The following is a 20627-nucleotide window of genomic DNA, read 5'->3' as shown; positions in this document are numbered from 1 at the left end:
TTCAGTCATGTTCTGTTTTGTTAAATCACTGCTTCCATAAAGACTTGCAATAATTGATCTCTGCATCCTTGCCAGGTAACCTCAGGAGTAGTATAAAGCCAAACCTCTGCATCCCAGAAGAATTTAATCCCATGGGAGAGATAAATAGAGTGCAAGTGAGCAAGGGAAGGGAAGAATACTGTGGGAAGTGGAAGTCTGAGAACAGGAAGATTTTTCCCTTGGCTGTGCTTTGTATAATGCTTAGTCATATAGATTTATTTGGCTGTCTTCAGGCTCAGATGGGCTTTTACAACAACTGCTGCAAAGTAACACTTGTAATTCTGAACAGAAGGGCATTGCTGTGTGGGTGGAGGTAAGAATGAAAAAACAGAATAGGAAATTAAGAGTCAGTCAAATGTGTGAAATGAGAGTGGATGAGAGGGACATAAGGCTCAGTCCTCCTAACAGCAACAAGGCAACCAGCTTTCCTTTTGAAAAATAGGGCCACAGCTATAAAAAACAAAGGACAAATCCTCATTTTCATAGAATCACGGAATACCAGGTTGGAAGGAGTACCAAGGATCACCTGGTCCCACCTTTCTTGGCTATAGCATTGTCTTGACAACATTGCCCAGCTCCCTCTTCAGGCAAATCTTACAAGTGTCCAACCTTGGGGAATCCACCAGTTAGTTCCCTGGGGAGATTATATTATCATTGTGAAAAATTTTCTTCTTGTCTCAAATCATAATCTTCTCAGGAGTAATTTGTAGCCATCCCCCTTCAACTTTTCCTTGCGATTTCCTTCAAAAGGGGAGTCTCCACCAACTATGTTGTCGTGGTTTGATACTGGTCAAATGACAGGCACCCACAAGAGTTGCTTGCTCACCTTCCCTGATACAGCTGGGCAGAGGAGACAAAAATAACTAAGGTTTCGTGAGTGAGATAAGGACCGGGAGAAATATTTCAAGGGCAAACCAAGTTCAACTTAAGTTGTAAAGTGAATTTATTACTAACAAAATCAGAGGAGGGTAACGAGACATAAAACAAGCCCTTAAAACACTGTTTTCCACCCCCTGAGTCCCTCCCTCGTTGCTGACAGCGCAGGAAGACAGGGCATGAGGGTTTGGTCACTTCGCCACATGAGGTTTTCTTCCGCTGCTCAGGGAGAGGAGTCCTCCCCAGTGAGGCTGTGGGTCCCTCCCACGGGAGAGGGAAGGACTTCATTAACTTCTCCAGCATGGTTCTCTTCTCACCAGCAGTCCTCCCAAAACTGCTGCGATGTGAGTCCCTCCCATGGGCAGACAGTCCTCCCAAACCTCCTGCGACTTGGGTCATTCTTCCACGGCGTGCAGTCCCCCAGGGACAGACTGCTCCAGCCTGGAAGCAGGGGCTCTCCCGCTCCATTCGGGCCTTCCACTGGATCACAGCCTCCTCCAGGCATTCACCTACTCTGGTGTGGGCACCTCTCCCACGGGCTGAGGGTGGATCTCTGCATTCCCTGTGGATCCCCAGGGGCTTCGGGTGGGTCTTCAAATGCACTAATCTGAATCATACCAGTAATGCCTTTAGGAAGGGTGAAATTCCTTATGCAGACAGGAGGTATATGTGAAAGCATACTGAATTTCAGTGGGAACTGTAGTCTTTTCAAAACAAGAGATGGAAAAGAAATGTAGAGTTTTTTTAAGGTGCTGAATTTATGTAAAAAACAACATTGTTAGGAACAAAAGGACAGGGCTTAGCTTCACAGAGGTGGCTCTGAGTTCCTGTGTCCAGCAAGGCACCCAGCCCCAGTGGGTCACAGACCTCTCCCTGCACTTGATTATCTCCTCCCACTTCCTTGCCTAGTTTTGCCAGTCAAGCCTCACTGATCCATCCTCCAAAATTCTCACCAGGCTCTTTTCCTGAGCTGAGACAAAGCCTATTCCTCTTTCTGGTTTCAGTCTTTCCTTGGAAACTTACTAAGCATTGACAGTAGGGCATAGGGAGGTCCTTAAAGGTTAGAAGAGAGTTTGCAACCCTTCAGCAAAGCTGATGGTACAACACACCCCTTGAGCATGCAGTGTCAGAACAATTTTTTGAGCAGTTTTTGTGTTTATGTCAAGCCCACTTCTTCCTAAGAGGAGTCATGCAACAATGCCAAACAAACAAATATTTGTAATAATCAGCATTGACTGCAGTTTTGAAGGACTGAGTAAACGTGGAATTCTTTCCTCTTGGCAGTTATGACAAGCAATATGAAAAATGCTTCAGTTAGGTCTGGGCTAAAAATATTTTTCTTGTTCTAGGAAAACTTTTAAGATTTTAAATTTTGTTTTTGCTGTCATGAAATCATGATCTTTCAGAATAATTGGGCAGCAAGAACAACTTCCTCATCCCAGGAAAAATCCAGTAGTTTGATAATTAGGCTTTCAAACAACATATGGAAATTCCAGCTTCAATTACATAATCCATATGACAATCCCTCAATTTTTCGACTCAATAATGACTTTAATCATAATGCTGGTGTGGGCTGACTTTTTCCAAAGATTTCTTCTGCATAAGTGCTGCTCTGTATAAATAATATTATACTATTTGGGCCAGAAAACTGAAGAGCGACTAGCTGGAATGGCCTATTTTAAGGTAGGGTTGATGAAGTCTCTACATTCTGTGAAGATGAGTTAATTATTTCTGTGAAATAAAAACATGAGTATGGTACCTGGAGAGACAGTCTGCACCAGGGACCTGGATTTATTTTTTCCATTTCCAACTGGAGTGCTCTACCTACTGTATTGCCCTATCAGCTATTTTGGTTTCTCTGCTGATGAATTTGTTATAAAGGGTGCCAAGCTGTAATAAGATCTATTTTGCAAGAGCAGCAATCCTAACATGCAAACACCAGACTTTTGCCTACTTAAAATTCTGTTGTACTTCAGACTGGATGCACTTTTTTTAAACACGTCCCTCCAACACCACTTTAACGAGGGAAAGGTGTTCTGTGTACCTGTTATTATTACATCTACAGTAACTTCACAGGAAATTCTGCAAATACACATCTTTAGGAGGGACTCATTCATCTTGGGAGTCTTACAAGCACATGCTCAGCCCTGGCAAGCTCCATGGCAGAGATCTCGCTTCAGATGCGCAGTTCGGGCAGTGAGAAGACTGAATCCTTGTCATAAGCTTTTTAGGTAATCCACGGGAGAGCCCTGCTGAAAGCTGCCGGGCCCAGAAGTGCTCAGACCACCTCCCCGCAAAAGAAAAAAAAACAAAACCAAACAAAAAAACCCCCAAAACCAAACCAAACAAAAACCCAACAAAACAAAACAAACAAAAACAACAGAAACAACCAAACAAAAAACAACCAATCACACAAAAAAGGCAGCACCTAAAGAAAAGGATCCCCTCCAGCCCGAGTCGGGTGTGCAGTGGGCTGCCTGCCTGCGGGCGCCAGTCGCGGCTTCTCGGATGGCTCGGCCTCAGTGCCCCACACAAGGCAGCCCGCCACACGGCAGCCTCGCTGCCCGGCAGTCACCTGGGATGCCACGGGCCTCGGGCTGCGGCAGCTAACAGGGCAGATGTGCCCCAGCAGTGACACTGCCCGTGTCCCGCCTGCCGCACGCAGCGCGGGGCTGGCCGCCCGGGCGGGGACACAGCGCACGGCGCCGCGGCCTTCCCCGCTCCTGACCCATCTCCGCGGGCTCGCTCAGCACCGCACTCTGCGTCCACATGGAGCCCGGCGGGCAGCGAAAAGCACACGGCCCCGCTGCTACTGCGGGCAGCCGGGCAGCCAGCGACCGGCCAATGGCGGAGCGGGAGCGCCCACAAGAACGCCGGGCGGCGGCACCGGAGCCCCGCTGGCGGCGGCGAGGCGGAGCAGGGGCGGCGCCATGGCGGAGCAGGGGCGGAGGCTGCAGGAGCTGCAGGAGCTGCAGGAGCGGCTGCGCTCTGCGCAGCAGCCTGCGGAGGTACCCGGCCTGGAGACCAAATGCAGCTGCTGGGCTGTTATTTCTGTCTTCATAGGAGCTTTTCTGTGAGAAATAGGCGCTGCCGCTTGTTTTTTGCGGCACGCGTCAAAGAGGAGCCGGGCCTGTCACGCCCTGCCGTGTTCTTCCCGGGCCAGGGAGGGCTGAGCTGTTCTTCCCGAACAAGCCCTGCAGGGTGGCCGGCTGCTCCGCAGCTGCGGGGCGTGGTGAGGCACGCCTGAAGGAGGCGGAGATGGGCGGCGGGCGCGATCCAAGCTCCGGCCTCCGGAGGGGCTGAGGGACCCAGGCACGCCCCGCTCCCTGAGCGAGTGGAAGCAAAGGAGCGTGTGCCAAATTGACCTCAACGTTCTACGAAACAATACATTGTATTTGGCTGATGAAGGTGTATTCGAAACAGTGATGCGGTTTCTGCTTGTTTTGGGTTTTTTTTTTAAATTTTTTTTTGGAGGGTCACATTTGCTTTGAAAAATAGAGGACGCTTTTACCTTTATGGGCTTCAAAGGTATTAAAACTTGATACAAGTTTGTGGTTGGAGGCAGAGGGCTGCAGTAAAAATGGCATTGTATTTGGTAGTTGCTGAGAATCTTAGCTATTAGTCATGTCTACAGTGTGTTTTCAAAGAATGTGTGTATGCATATAGAAGAAATACTGGTTTTCATAGCCAATAATGGCTTATCTTCTTGAGTGCCTGTGATGTAGACAATATCTGTCTAAAATACAAGTATCTGTGCAGGTGCTTCTTCAGAAGTTTTAATTTGCAGTTCAATTAACCTAAGATCTCTTCCTGTGCTACAGGAATAATCAGCTATTACAGTGTCTGAATTTGTACTTGAGATTAGTCTTGATACTATTTGAACAAGAGGTAGCAAAGGAAAAGAAAATAAACAATTCTAGAGGTAATAAGTTTTTAAGTGATCCCAAACCAGTAAGTTCCAAAGCATTCTACTAAAGTGAAAAACCAGAACAACTCCGGCTAATTTGGATTCATTAAGGGAGGAGATACAATATTTTTGTGTAGCATAGCTGCAAGTAGGTGCTGTATAAAATGGAGCTAATGGTGGTGCTGCTGCACTTCTGTCCCTGGTAAAACTGTCTAGTGAAATAGAAGTATTTATGGGTAACCTGGCCTAAGGAGTGGCAGGGAAAGTGAGGAACCGATAGCTGTAAATTGGCAGTCATGAAAGGTACGCCTAACAGAAGTAGAATCTAATAAGAGAAATTATGTGGTTAGCATCTTTAAAGGCAAAGAGGAGAGTTCTAGAAATTTGTGAAAAGAATTACAAGTCAATATTACAGATGTGTATGTAGGCAATCATTGTTGTCAAATACTTCTGTTCCCTACTGAGACTAATACTTTGGACTTTTTAATATTGCTAAAAAGCTTTTGATAAACACACAGAACATCAGTTGTCCATTTCAAAAGCTTCTTGATGTGTAAGGTTTGATAGCTACCCACTGAGTTTTCAGAGAATTGACAAAGGAAAGAACAGTTGTTGAGTGCTGCTTATGGTTATAGGGAAGGTATGGGAAAAAAGTACTGTGCTAGGTTAAAGATCAGTGAAATGGTCTTCACTGGCATTGATCATAAAGGAATGATGCATGATGTTAAGATGTACCTGATGTAGAATTGAAGGGTGGTGCCATGATTCATACCACTCAATGCAATGTTACGTAGATATGTTCTGCCAAATCTATCTCAAATTGTATTTGGCTGACACAAATTGTGAATGTATGCAAGCTTCCAGGCATTTGACTTGCTCCTGTGTGATGTTGATTACAGCAGCAGTGTCATGGGCCTGATATAATGCATAAAACTTACTTCAGTTGCACCAGCCAAAAATAAGTGCCAGACCTCATAAGGAAACAATGTTGGGTTGTGGGTTTGCAGTGGTTTTTTGGAGGGGTAGGAGGGTGATTATGCATCTCTTTGTGATATGATGCTGCTGAAACTTCCTTAATTTAGAAGACGGCAAACATTGTAGGGAAATGCTGCACATACTGAAGTCATTTGTATCAAATGAAGTGAATCCCTTCTAGAAACCAAATTTGATCATGTGGTAGACTACATTCATTTGAGCAACACGTTTTTCGCATGGCTCAGTGGAAAGTCACAGCTAGGAGCTATGAATATAGGTCAGCATAGGAGACTGTATTTTGGAAAGCATTGACTCAGAAAATGATTTGGAGCTCTGATATATTACCAGTTGAGCATGAAATTGCAGTAGAGTTCAGTGGCTTATGGAGTAAATGCTATCTTTGGGTAGCTTAGCAGGGTTATGTTATTATTGCTATATGGAGTTAGAGGGACAATTACAGGAATATTATGTCCTGTTCTGAGGACTCTTTTTAAAAACAACACTGGCCTAGCAGGAACCATAATGATATAGCCAGAGATTGGCTGTAGCTCTGGCTAGCATAACTTAAAGAAACTAAAGAGCCAAGGTAAAGTGTGTGATTAGCATTTACATTTATTTCTGTATTGTGAAAAATGATGGGAAGAAAGCTCCTTTAGTGTAATTAACAGATCATTAGATTTAGTAGCTGAAAACAAAACTAGGCAATTGTTTTAGGTGAACAGCTGTGCTTGGTTGGTTTTGTTTGTTCGGGTTTTTTAGGGGGGGGTTTGTCTGGGTTTTTTTTGTTTAGTTTTTTGTTTGTTTGTTTTGGTTTTTTTTTTTTTTTTTGTTTTTTTTTTTTTTTGGTTAGCTGAAGGCATAGGGATTCCTTGGGATGGAGTTGGGTTTTTCTAAGATGTTTTCCTCAAAGTCCTGATGTTTTTTCAAATGAGTTGTCTAGCTCGGCCAGAAGTTATTGACATGATGGAATTTCACAGGCTTTGTTATAGAAGAGCTAAAGAATCATGGGGATCTCTTTGAAAGGGAAATGCAGCTATTGAGCAAGGAAGGAGAGAAAACAGGGGTTACTGTAGAGAAATTTCAGTCTCCTGAGGACAGATGGTCTGGGAACCTGTCAATGGGTTCCATCCTTCCTGAGGTTCCAGGCTCAGACAGGAAAATAAGAGGAGACTGTATGACACTTGTATAAAGGATGATGGAGCTACTACTATTGTAGTAGGAAGCAACCAAACCCAGTGCACCTGGCAGCTGTTGTTACCACTTTGCTTTCAGTTTTGGCTCTGGAAAATTTTGTTTGCTTATATTCTTTCCCATTGCTTATTACCACTGGTCTCTGCTTTCCAGATTCCACCTTGCTTTCCCTTCTTCCCTGCATCTTTGCTTGCTTTTGTTCCTACTGCCATCTTTGCTTTTGTCTCATACCACTGTGGGTGCCAGCTCTATTTGTCCATAAGGCTTTGCCTGTTTATATTGCATGAAGACTTAAGTCTTGGTTTTACTTGGAATGTATTTTATGAGAAAAAAACCCTGCCCTGTAGGGTTTTGATTGTTCTTTATTAATCAGTATTTAGGAATTACATAGACTAGTCTAGGAATTGCATATGAAGATAAATTTTCTTCAAAATTTTCCTATGAAGTTTAGTCACTTTTAGAGTAGATGGAGTTATTCCATGAGGATATAGCTGATAGTGAGGTAAAATAGTCTGAAAACCAGCGGAGTGTTACATATATGTTGTGTGTATATGGAAGGTCTTCCCTGAAGAAATTGCCAGATCCGGTCCAGTGAGATAAGAGCCAGATAGGCCAAAAATGCTGTGGTGAAATAAATGGTTAGAGAAAGATCCCTCAATAGTCAGTCTTTATTTTGTTTTTGAAGGCCTGCTTAGAACAGGCTTTTGCCTTATTTTATGTAATAATTATAATGGTATACTGTATATAGGTATCATGACAACAAAGTTGGGTTTCTAGCAAGCTGTGGTTTTGGTGACAGGCTTTACTGTATCTTGTGGTTCACAGTGTACCTTTCTCCAAAGCCTTTGGTAGAGAAATTGGAGATATCTAGCAAATAGGATAAACACAAAGTTTCTCTGCTGCTGCAGATGCTTGACACAAATTATATTTGCTTATTTCCTGATTGTGGCTGTAAGTAAGTTTGGTTCTAAATCCCAAGAACTTGGAGATGTGATTCCTACTGGCAGACTGGATGCAGCCATTTACTTTGTCCAGTTTCAGAACAGAGTCTTGTACTAGTCCTGTATGTGCAGAGCTGCTGATTCCCCTGCAGCCTGAGCTGTTTCCTGCTTCTAAATGGTTGGTATCACTTCTAAAAACCTTATCAGTGTGTCTGATCCATTTTTTCTAATGTTTAAAATGAAACTGTGTTATTTGTCTTAATTTTCCAAATGTGATATACATTTCAAGTAACAAAAATGAGCAGTGAGGTCTGTTGTTTAGAAAACTTTGAAACTTTTGTTTTTCATTAAAATGAGTTGACTGCTTTTGAACATGCTTGTCATCTAGGTACTTTTGTGATTTAGCCAGTTGGTTTGAAGTTGTGTGAATAGTAATTGCCTGCTTCCTGATTTTTTTCTTCTGAAATAAACTTGGCTTTATGAGTTAACTAAGTCCAAAATCCATCAAGAGAAAGTGTTCAAAGCCCCTATTCTCTGTATCTTGATGAAAACATCCCTTATTCTTCCATAAATAGGTTTGTCTCTGGCAAAATAAATGGGATTTATTCCCAGTGGTTTGCACTGCTTGATTATCTAGACATGGTAAATATCACAATATAACATGCCAGCAGTGGGTTACTTCCTTTTTAATTGCAAAATAAATTAAATCAATGAGGATATATAGTCTAATTAAATAAAAGTGAAGTAACTTGACACTGATCATCTCAAGCATTAGAAACTATGTTAACATTGTGAGCAACTACTATTTTTCTTGGGGATTGTCTTAAAGATAAGCAGAACTTCATATGGCTTTTGTGCCGATTTTAAAATCTTGGTGAAGAAGCTTTTTTAAAATTAATTTTTTTTTTAGGTATCCTGCCATTTTGTAGCTAGCTGAACTTTTTGGGAGAGATTTGATTTGTTACCTCTGGTCCTAGCTGTATGTCTTACCTTGTCTTACATTTTCCCAGGCTGTGAAGCATTTCTGCTGTGCTTCTCTAGGCTCAGAAGCACTGTTTCAGGGTGGATGATTTACAGAAGAGCTGCATGCCAGGCATGAGAGAGAGCCCGCTGAGCACAATGAAGATCAGTGTCAAGTGTGGGATTCCACTACTCTAATGCAGTATATAGGAACAATGAAACTTAGAGCAATATACCCTTGGAGTGGAACTTGTGTATTGTTTTTAGAGCTTGCTACTCATTTTTAGTACCTCTTCCACCTCCTGCAAGACCATTTCAGAAACAGTATCTAATATAATAAATGACAGTTTATTGGTAATTTAATTTAATTTAGCTGGTTTTGTTGTTAGAAGATTATTGGGTAGTGCTTTTTGTGTCCCTGGTGTTACACTGAGAAGTGTCAATGATCTGAAACACTTGACTAGTATTTCAGACTTTGTGAAAGCCCTCTGAAATCTTGCTATTTCAGTTGTACATAAATTCTGTCATCTCTATAACATAGCTTCATGTGTGTGGGAGTGTTTTAGTGGCAACACTAAATTGAGGAATGCCATTCTTAAACAATAACTGAAAGATAAGAAAAATTTGCTGTGTGTGGTTAGCTGCAAGATTCTGGGATGCTATATGCTACCCGTTGCCAAATAAATTTGGTTATATTGCTGTTGAAATTTATACTCTGCTTATAAATGTGACTTCTTTGTTATTAAAATACTTCTCATAGAAAGATGAGCATTTTGTATGTAAAAACATATTTCCTGCTTTTATGTAAGTGTTGAGTTTGGTAACAGGTGTAAGCTTTGACAGTGCGAAAGAAAACAGTTTGAGCTTACTTTGTAAAAATTCAAATTGCAGTTATGTTTTCAAAACCTTATTTTGTGCAGTCTGGGCTTGCACCACCTTTCTCGGCCTGGATTGATGGAGTAGTGCTGCTGACTGAGGCTTGCTGTTTTTTGCTTGGTTGCTTTGCATAATACAGCTTTTGTAATGGTTCTTTGGCAAATGAGGGCCACTACAGGATGAGTAGGTATATATATATATATATATATATATATGTAACCTCTATTACTGTGTTACTGATTTTTGCTCTAATCTCTGTAGCAGTAAATTCAAACTACATGCTGGATTTTCTGTTGTTACTCAAATGAAGAGTTGGCAGGACTGTACTGGTTCACAGCACTGACTGCAAACACTGCCCTGATGTGCAATAAAGGAGTGCTTACATTTTCTAGGAGTTACTGGATGTCCTTTCAACACTGTTGTGTATTTTTGGATTAAATATGTGAATGATGATGAGAAAAACAGAATAAGATTTTAAAGTATTTGTTTAAAACAATAAGTCTGTCTCTCTTCCAGATTATAAAAACACTTAAGGTACTACAAGGTTTGGATTTATCGCTGGATATTTTAGTGGTAAGTGATCAGTAATAATACATTACACTCTTTTATAGTGAATTACTATGTAAAAGTCAAGAGTGTGCATTTGTAGAAGTGGTGAGCATGTTGCATTTTATAATTTTATATTTATATCCTATTTGGTTAGATTAATTCCCCAAAAGCTGGTCATCCAGCTTGATAAATGCAGTATTATGTCAACAGTGATAGAACTGAGCATATAGGGGACACTTTGCTAATCATATTGGCTTATTTTCAGTGTAAAACTGCCTTCAACCAATGCTTAAAGCAAGTATGGGTGAATAATTCTTTAAGTCAATTGTCTAACTCTTCCATCTTTCATTAGCAGCTCAAAGGTAGTTTCTTGCATTTAAAGAGGAGGAATCCCCAATAATGATTCCTGTGACTTTTATCCTCATCCAAGCTGCATCCTATCAAATTCTGTATTAGATATTCTCATACTGGCCTGTGAAGCTTCTAGCTGTTATAAGCAATGTTTCTGTGTTTTGAAAAGAAGAAAAATGTGGGTTTTGTGAGAGAATTCTTTGAAAAGTAAGAGGAAAAATATAGTTGCCAAGATATTTGAATGGCCTGTTGAGGTAAAGGCTTTTGTCTGTCAAAACACCAGCAGACTTCTACTGAAATGAAGCATTTTTTTTGTTTTCCAATAAAAATACATAATCTCATATTGCAATTAGTTGTTTAAAATGACGAAGGGTTTCTGCAGATTATTCATGTTCCCAGGAATTTTGCATGCTTTGTAATGTGATAGACTTTGATTGAAGCCTTCAAGTCAAATAGAGGAAAGTGATACAGCAGAGGGCTCCACATATTTTTAATGCATTTGAAGAACATAAATAGCTTTATGAAGTAGTCCCACCAGATTTCTTCCATCTGTTTGCAATAACTGACTTACCAAATCAGGTTTCTCAAATTATATACAAGCTAAATATACCTGACATGAATTTAAGGAAGCCCTTTCTGGAGGCTGAGCTTTTTATGTGGGAGTTACATGTATAGCTCAGACTTCACAGGAGTATAATTCCACTTGTTAGCAAGAGCATTCACAGGTTGCAGTGAACATACTGAAATTAATATTTTGCATGCATCTTAAAAGTGAGGGTTTGTGAATCAGAGTTGCTTACTGATAATACATTATTAAAATCACCAGTGAGTCTACAAATACTTAAAGTCTGCAAGATATTTTTGCTTAAACAAAATGCACTAGAATGAGACTTGAAGACACAATGATATCGTGAAAATAACTCTGCTGTTCTGACCCCTCAACCCTGTACTACTGATTGGGATATATTTTATATTACACCATGCTCTCTAATACGCTCAAATGTACTTAATAAGCCTAAAGGAAATTTGAATTGATGTATTTTGTGGGCTTAAGCATTTGAGAGAAGTAAAATTCCTGAAATATGTACATTTAATGGAGGAAAATTACTTATCTTAGTTTTATGAATTAAGCCTGCATTTTGTTCCCCATATTTGATTATAAATAACTACTTCCTTCAATTCCATTTGCAGTATAAAGAGGGCATTCATTCTTTGGCTGCCATAGGACTGCCCTGAATACTAGGCTAAGACTGTTTATAGCTGTTTTAGAGGAGATTTTATTTGGGATGAGAGTTATGATTTATTCTGCCCATCTTTCTTGCACTATCTTTAACAGGAAACTGGCATAGACAAAACAGTTAAAAGTTTTAGGGAACACGCCACTGCTGGGAATGTAGCTAAAAGTCTGTTAAAACAATGGAAAAACCAAAGGTAGGTGTGAACTTTTTTCCTTAATTATACTGTAGTGCAATTTTAAAATACAGATTTGAAACTTAGGAAGGTGTTTGGAATGGCACATGTACATTGATTGGAACCTGAACTGAATGCAAGAAATGAGAATGCAGTTGTAAAATATGAGGAAAACAATCAAACCATTACTGGACCACTAGCCATTTGGCACCCTGACTTCAGCTGCTTTTTGTGACTGGCACAAGTTCTCAGGTCCCAGGTAGTGCAAATGAGATTAAACCATGATGGGCACTGCTCTGCACTTCAGGAAATCTGGAAGCTTGCTATTTCTTCCCAGAGGTGGTGGTTAAATGAGGCAGCTCTCCAGTGATGTGGTTGTATAGAGGTTTTTCTTGTAATGGTCTCGTGGACTGAGAGGGCCTTCCAACATTGGAGGAGGCACAGTGAAGAGATGCAGATTCTTCTGAGACTGAGGCAGCCACCACTGCCATGGCCAGGCCTGCTCTGCTTTAGATGTTTCACAGAGTTCCAACAGTTCCAAACAGTTGAGCTGAAAAAGCCAAGGGAATAGTTTGACTAAACAGTGCATTTTAAATCTGAAGTAGTTCAAACAGCAGGAAAGTAAAATATTAGAATCTGTGATAAACAAATCATAAAGGCTGACCTGTTAATCTGTGTCACCTACAGAGCATGTTGTAAATTTTTCTGACTCCTAGTTATTTCAAGCACCATGTCTTTGTGACAAAGCATGCAGGGAAGCTTTGTGAGAAGTGGTATCCAGGATGTTGTAAGCAGATAGTACTGCTAGGTTTGTTTTCCTGTTCAGGGTTATGTCCCCACTTGTTTTGTTATCAATTCTTGTTTCGGTATTTAGCAGTGCTGCACCCAAGATTTATGTGATTCTGTACTGATAATGGAAGAGTAAGAACACAGTGCAGAACTAAGTTCTGGGTTTTGTGAAACTATGACATGTTTCAAAACATGACAAAACTATGTTTGTGTGATTTTATGCTTTTAGTTTTACTAATATCATAAAAACAGATTATGTAAGACTTTAGCATCAGCTACAGAATGGGATATACTTTTTTTATTATTGCTGTGATCACAGGGGAAGAAAAAATAATGGAAAAGAAAAACGTGAGATGAAATCTTCTGTTTCCAAGGAGATTAATCCTTCAGAGGAGCCTGAAACATCTGTACTGGCCTTTAGAAGTTCCAGCAGTGCTGCCATTACTACAAAGCTTAATAAGGAGCATATTTGTAGTGAAAAGACTCATCAAAGTACTAATTCTGAGTCTCCAAAAGAATGTGATAATAAAGTATGTAGCAGCAGTGGTTCTATGCATGCTTCCCAGGGTACCAATTCTCAGGCTAAAGAAAGTGACTTCAAAGAGAGCACCTCCACAGAGAGCAAGAAAAATTCAAAAAAGCAGCATTCCTCTGCAGCCAATGAAGGCTTATTTCCCCTGAAAGCAAAACCTAGTAAGGATGCTTCCAAACAGAAAAATCCTAAACGTATGAAGAAACCAAAACAAAATCTTGTCATGAAAGACCAAGCCAGATCATCTAGTGATGAGGAATTTGAACCTCCTACTATGTCTTTTGAATCTTATCTTACTTATGATGAGAATACCAACAAAAGAAAGAGAAAAGCTTATTCAACAGGTGCACGGCCAAAAAAGTGCAGTGAAGAGAAGAACAGCTCATTACTACAAAAGACTTCAAAACTTTCTCAGGCAAAAGAGGGAGTTAAAGATGTAAAAGAATGTGAGAGTGATGAATCAGAAACTCCCACTAAAAAGGTAAACCACTACAAGGTTGAGATAATAGCAGACAAACAGCAGATAAACAAATGTTTTGGACTTCTGATTTCACTGAAATTTATCTGTATTTATTTTAAGGAACAGATTGTATGACTTTGATGTATCAGCCACATTGCAATTGCCAATAATTAAAATAATGGGGGGAAAAAAGAGGTCCAGTTTTCAGTTGAATTACTTGTATTTTTAGCATTGTTTCCAATATTACAATAATGTTTGATCCTTACCAACTAATCTGCATTTGCTTTACAAAATGCAAAGGCAGTTACCTTTTAAAAGATACCCACCTTTTTTCTTTCTTGACCATCCTGGTTTGTGGCTACTGCAGCTCTTTTTGTATAGAACAGTTGTTTTGTCAGATGATATGGTTCTTAAATAGCATTTGCAGTGGAACTGAACATTATTTAATTGCGTTGTTGCACATAAAACTAGATTATACGTATTCTTAAAATGTATTAATATATATTTAATTATTTTAAAAATATGTATTCTCTGACCGGTCCTTGTCCCTTGAAATGCAAAAAGCGTAAGTAGCTCCTCTGAGAAAATGTGTATGCAAAAACATGTATTAATTAGACCTTTTAAATGAAGACCTTTTGTGCACTGAAAATTAGCATTATCTTCAGATTTATATCTTCACTGTGATGTGAAAGCTTTAGGCTTTTTTTATTATGAAGATCTGCAATCTGAGTGTGGTATCTTCTGTCCCAGATAGGGAAATATTAATGTAGAGGCTTATCTATGATACTCCAACATAAACTATTTGAGGAAAAACCTCAGATATTCAAGCAGTTGTGAAAAGTTACTTTAGGTACTTAAATGAAGTGCAGGGAATGCAAGTTTTGGGCTGTAAGTGTCTGACTTGCAGTTGGAGACCCTATTTAGATGTTGCATTTGATCCATTTGTAGGAACCCATACTTAACAGGCTGCTGCATCTTTAAATCCATTTTTAGGGGATTAGCTGTGAATGTTTTAGACTAAATGGCTTACTGAGTGTGATCTAGGAGACTTGATAGGACTAGGTATAAACCTGTTTCTTATCTTTTAGAATTCTGCTTTTGTCATCTTGCAGTTTTGCCTCATTCACTGCATGCCTCGATAGTGATTTATCTGAAAGCCCATTAGCTCTACATATCTACTCTGTTCTTTAATCTTTCTATGTGCTAATTGCAGATGTCTCACTAAGTTCCTTTTGTGGTACAGTCATGGTAAGTGGAGTATGAAAGGATATACTGAAAAGTAATCCTATGAGTAAATGTTAGTGTAGAAAAGCAAGAATTCTAGATATCTTAGTTAATTTTGGTATTTGCATAAATCTTTGGGGGTTTATTGTAGCTTATTTTAACCCCTGGTTAACCCATTGAAGCAACCTTTCCTTGACTGTGCACAGGCCAAAGTGGCGTCCCTCCAAGAGCTTCTTAATACTCCACTACCTAAAACTCTGCCAGGCATCTCAGAATCATCTCCCCAGTATGCTGCAGACTTTACAGGTAAGTAATATATCTCTGATAAATGTGAAATAGTGCAGGTGTTTATAGCTCTGTGTAGAAATGTTCTATGCCTTTTTTCAATAAGCTGTTTTAGCTCATCAGTCCATGGCAAAGAAAGGCCTCACTTTCTCATCTGTGGAAATCATGTTGAAACTAAAGCGAGTTATAAGGCCTTCCTCCTTATGGCTTGCTGAGTAAAAGAATACTGAGGAAGTTACCACAGACTTAGAGAAGGCATAAACCAAGTGGCAGTTCTACAGGCTCCATTTATCTTTACTCTTGTCTATACCTTAGATCAGGCAAAGCCTTAGCAGAAATTATCTTAAGTAAAACAAATATATGAGGCACTAGGTCTAGCTTTGGCATAGGAAGCACTAGCATCATTATAGGTAGGTGACATAAAGTACCAGCGGTTCCCCTAGTGGCTCTTCTGATGTGGTTTCCTACCACTGGGATCTTGAAACATTGCTGCTATTGCAGCTTCTGACTTCTCTAAGATAACTCAGGAGGATTAGTAAAGTTCTGTGGATAGGTTAAGAGAGCAATCAAGCTGTGAGGACAGCTAATGCATACTGGAGATAAAGCAAGTCTGGTTTGAGTTGGTGTGGCTCACTTGTGGTGTACATTTTGGAGTTAGATGATGGTGAATAGACTTTTGCAAATTACAATAGGTGGAAGGGTCCCATGCTGTAATGTAGTAACTTTGTATTAAGAAAATACTTCATATATGTAAGTAAAAGTAATTGATGTTTATCTCAGAGCTGAATGCTTAAAGCTTTGTGAAACCTGCCTGACGTTTTGCTTGCAGTATCTGCAGTACCTGTTGTAGAAGCACCCCAGCAAGTCAATGAGATAGTTCAATTCCCAGGACAGAGACTGAACTCTAAAATGCAGGTGTACTCTGGCTCCAAGGCAGTCTGCCTTTCGAAGATGCTTACACTGTATGAGCAGTGTGTCCGCATGCTTCACAACAATATTGAGTGTGAGTACTTCAGGGGATTTGTAGCACTTGTGACTCTTAAGGGTATGAGATTTTTTTTCTCCATGCTAACCACTGACTTACTAAAATATATTGTCCCTCCCTACAAATAGTGACTTGGAGCAGGGTGAAAAGCACTTACAGAAATGGATTAATGACTGTGCTAAACTGTAGTTTTCTTTTGAAAGCTTACAAATTTTAAAGGTCCAAGTTTACTTAAAATAATGTCCTATAAATGATAAACAAAAAATTATGCCCCTCTACCGCCATGTTTGTTGTGATCAAGACATTATTTTCTTCGTTGCATAGGCAGAGGAGGAAATGATGCATATCAGTAAAGATGGGGCAATGACTATTCAAAGATGCTTTATCCATCCTCATAACTGCTAGTCAGTATGGAACTGCTGATTTATAAATATTTTCATAGCCTGATGTAAGATGTTGTGTTAGTGCTTGCTAAAATTAACTTGTTTTTTATTTTTAAACTGAGTGGTGTTACCCATTGAGTAAAATAAGCGAGATACTGAAAGTACTGTCCTCTTTTGTAGTGCTACAAGAAGCAGGAGGTGTGCCCTTTGAAATTCTTGAGCCTGTACTAACACGTTGCACACCAGAGCAGTTGTTCCGAATAGAGAAATGTAATCTGGTAAATTCTGCCTTGTTAAATTTGGGGAACCACAGCGTTCCACAAATGCATGGGCTGCACTGGTTTTCTGTTTTGCATACTAACTTCTTTGTCATCTGTCATTATCAAGTCTCTCTCAAGTTTAAAACATTAAGGAGAATGACTGCTGATTTCTAAGTGAAAGACAGTGTGTATAGAAGGGTATTTCTGTTTCTAAAAATAAGAAAGAAAAAAAGATGACCATAGTATTTACCACTGAAATAGCTGGGAAAGTCAGAACCATTTTCAAGTTACAAACTATTAAGCCAGCAAAGCATATTGATCAGGAAGTAGATGGGGTGTGATTTAATGTATGTGGTAGTTTTCTTATCTACACTGTCAGGACTTGAGCTCCATGCTGCACTTGGATATTGATGTTCTGAGTGTGCAGGCCTTTGTAGGCAGATTAGCCTTTCCTCTGTGTGCTTCAAGTTGAGAGCTGGAGTGGCCTGAGCCTGTGCTGTAAACACAAATCTAGCCTGTAGGCATGGTTCACTGACTCCAGCTCTGCTGCTTGAAGCTGTGTGATTTCCAGGCTGTAGTCAGTTTCCCTGCATGGTATTGCCACGGTGCGGGTACCTGTGTCAGCACGTGTGGTGGGATTTGTTCTGCACCTTCTTCCACTAAAGGTTTGGATTATGTCTGTAAGCTCAGAGAATAGGTACTCTTGAAAATGTTATTTTTAAATCTCTGATTTTTCTGTGTTTAAATTAGATGTTTATAAAAGAGACTGATCACTTGTGGAAAAAACACTGCCAAAGAGACTTTAAAAATGAGAGCCTCCTAGAATATGAGTCTTGGCGTGAAATGTACTGGAGACTATTTAATCAGAGAGAAGAAAAACTGAAGATCCTTACAAAAAATATTCTTTCAGCTCAGTCTGAGAAACCAAAAGGTAAAATCTCTGGTTAGTTCTTTCACTTACAAAACCCAATCTCTTCTGCTATTCTTGACAATATGTTTGGTTTAGTGATTTCTTAGCAGCGCGTACTAATGCTGTACTTCCAGGAGAAATCATCAAGAACAAACACTGTTACTCTTAAATTAAAATTTGCTTAAAAAATAAACACATGCATGAATACAATATGTTGGTGTATCTGCAAATATGGTGCATTAGACAAATCTTACCTTACTGGTTGGACTAAGGGTTCTAAGCAGCAAGGCAAAGAGTTTTGGACATAAAGGACATGAAAAGTCATGTATCCTCTGCTCCTTGCTTCTATATTAGGCAGGCAAACGAAAATGGCTTATGTGACTGGTGCAGCAAAACCACCCAGGAACATTTGCCGACAGCAGGAAATTCATGGGACAGCAGGACCTGTCATCCAGCTTCATCCCACAGTGAAGTGCAAGTAAGTGCTATATACTATGCTTTTGAGTTTGTCTTTGTCAGTTCAAAACTGTGCTTGCAAAATAGTTTTAAAGTTCTAAATAACTCTCTTTACTTTCCTTTTTTTAAGTGGCTAGTTGCTAGAAACAAACTCGCCTTTTAAGTCTTGTGTACTCCTCTGCCATGTGTGCACTTTTCTCATAAGTGCCAGTGAATTCACCCTCCCAGCTGGAGTATAAGTGGATGCTATTTCCTTTCTCCAGATTGCACTAAAGCCACTTGGCATCCTAGGGCAATTCCATTGTTGATGTTTTGGGTCTATTAACCTGCCTAGTAGCCTCACATGTTCTCCTGCTTTGATAAAATCCCAGTCAGCTGCCTGGTGTGATACAGTTAACCAGAATGAACTTTAGGAACTTTTAGTACTTTTTTTCCCCTGTGAATTTCAGAAGCTTAGTCAAACAGCCTTGCTGCTCAAGGTGATTGTAAGTAGGGGTTAGAAAGGGCAGCCTGGATGTAAAAATTTTCTTAAACTCAGCTTTTATACCAGATAAATTTTCATAACTGTGCCTTTGGAAGGTTCTTTCGGTAGGGTTGCTATTTCCATTGAAAAGATAGTCCCTCCCCAAGGCAGTAGCTTAAGGCACTTCGAGTTGCACTTTTTGCTTTCAGCTGCTCTGTGGGAGGTTGATTCTGTGTTGCGCAGACCTGCCTTTCCAGTTTAGGTGCTTCAGGTAGAGTAGCATACAAGTGCATTTGTCCTTTGTGCTCCAGTAATCTCTGGACCAGTAGCTGAATGATGTAGACCAAGCCTTGCATGATTTTTTTTTTTCACCTCAGACATTAAATAAGCTGTAAGAGAGTAATTGGTTTGTCTTCTGGAGAACCAAAGGATTTGTTTAGGCACCATGAGTTAAATTTCACTACTTTGACCTATTGTTTTTTTTAAGCTGCAGAATTTGTATTGCTGAAATCCTCACTTGAGAAGCTGGTCTTGCAGGAACTAAAAAGTCCTGCTAAGGATTGGTATGCAGACATGCAGATCCTTAGCAGGCTGCTATTTTCACTCGGTGTGCAGTGGTACTGAGTGCTGGCAGAATCCTTCTGACTGGCTCTGAGGAGTACAGGGCTCGTCACATTTGGTGACATTGTGCTGACACCTTAATGCAATGTTGGGTTAAGGGTCTTTAGCAGGCAGCATCAGCTCTGTATATGTATCTGTCTCAGCCCTTGTCTTGTTGATGGAGGATTCCAACATGATGTTCAGTTACTGTGCCTTTTGCTAGTCAGCTACAGAGGTTTTGTTTTTAAACATTTGCCCTCATTTTCTGTCAATGAGTTAGTTAGCAGTTCAGCTGTGTTCAAAGAGGAAAATAAACACAAGGTGCAAACTAGAGCACAGGGCATTATGAATCAAAGTGGTATTGCTGGCCATTTTGATTTGTCACAAACTCTGATCATTTTATTTTAAAGACTAATAAGAAACAGGAGATCTTACAAATGTAATATTTGTTCAAGAATTAAAGTGGAAAAGCTGGTAATCTGCAATTTCTTCTAACCTGAACTATCCTATGACATTGAAATGTATAAAGTCTCTTAAATGTATCCAATGAGGCTGTTGGTTTTGATTTTTTTTTTTCACAATGAGCCAGAGCAAATAGTAGCTTGATATTAAATGCTAACTTTTTTCTTACTTGCTTGTTTTAAAAGAACAGGAATTCCAGAAATGAGAGACAGAAAAAATACATTATCAAATCTGACACATGCTGGCAACAGTATAAGTTCTAGCTCAGGTGTAATGATTGAAAATGGAAAGAAGCCTACCAAAAGTAAGTGGCGTTTCCTAAGATGATGAATTTCAATGTTTTGATGTTTTGCCTAATATATGCTTAATATTATACTAATAGCATTTAAAATTGCTCATAGTTGTAATCTTTACTGGTCTCTTTATTTTGTTGTTATTGAAGAAATAGCACCAATCATGAAGAAAACTTTGAAAGCGCTGAGGAGCAGAGTTGGGCGATGATAAAATGAGGCTGTGTATTTGAAGCTTATTTGATGTGACTGTGTGTATACTATGCTACAGTGAATGCAAGTAATGTCCATGTAAGCACTGTTCAATTTGCTCTAGTTAAAGTAGTTCTGAAAAATTGCATGGATGAATAATTAGCAATAAATACTGAAACCTCCAAGCCTTTCATACTGCAGCATTCTTACTTGAATTGCAATAAAGTCAGTACACACTGATCACAAATCAGTTTATATGAA

General features: G+C 39.7%; 1 protein-coding gene across 1 annotated transcript in view; it reads left to right on the top strand.

The window, feature by feature from the left end:
- LOC110482197 (elongin-A) overlaps positions 1-20627 on the top strand; it is a 22238-nt gene extending 1611 nt beyond the window's left edge. Inside the window, exons 3-12 of the mRNA XM_077781765.1 lie at positions 10282-10338; positions 12002-12096; positions 13184-13877; positions 15287-15386; positions 16195-16368; positions 16914-17011; positions 17744-17924; positions 18258-18381; positions 20070-20188; positions 20327-20627. Coding sequence (XP_077637891.1) covers positions 10282-10338; positions 12002-12096; positions 13184-13877; positions 15287-15386; positions 16195-16368; positions 16914-17011; positions 17744-17924; positions 18258-18381; positions 20070-20188; positions 20327-20385 — 1701 coding nt within the window. The 3' untranslated portion in view covers positions 20386-20627. The remainder of the gene's footprint in view (positions 1-10281; positions 10339-12001; positions 12097-13183; positions 13878-15286; positions 15387-16194; positions 16369-16913; positions 17012-17743; positions 17925-18257; positions 18382-20069; positions 20189-20326) is intronic.

This window comes from Lonchura striata, chromosome 3, assembly GCF_046129695.1.
Source record: "Lonchura striata isolate bLonStr1 chromosome 3, bLonStr1.mat, whole genome shotgun sequence".
Lineage (NCBI taxonomy): Eukaryota > Metazoa > Chordata > Aves > Passeriformes > Estrildidae > Lonchura > Lonchura striata.
Note: the sequence above shows the minus strand (reverse complement) of the source record. Positions and strands in the feature narration are given on the sequence as shown.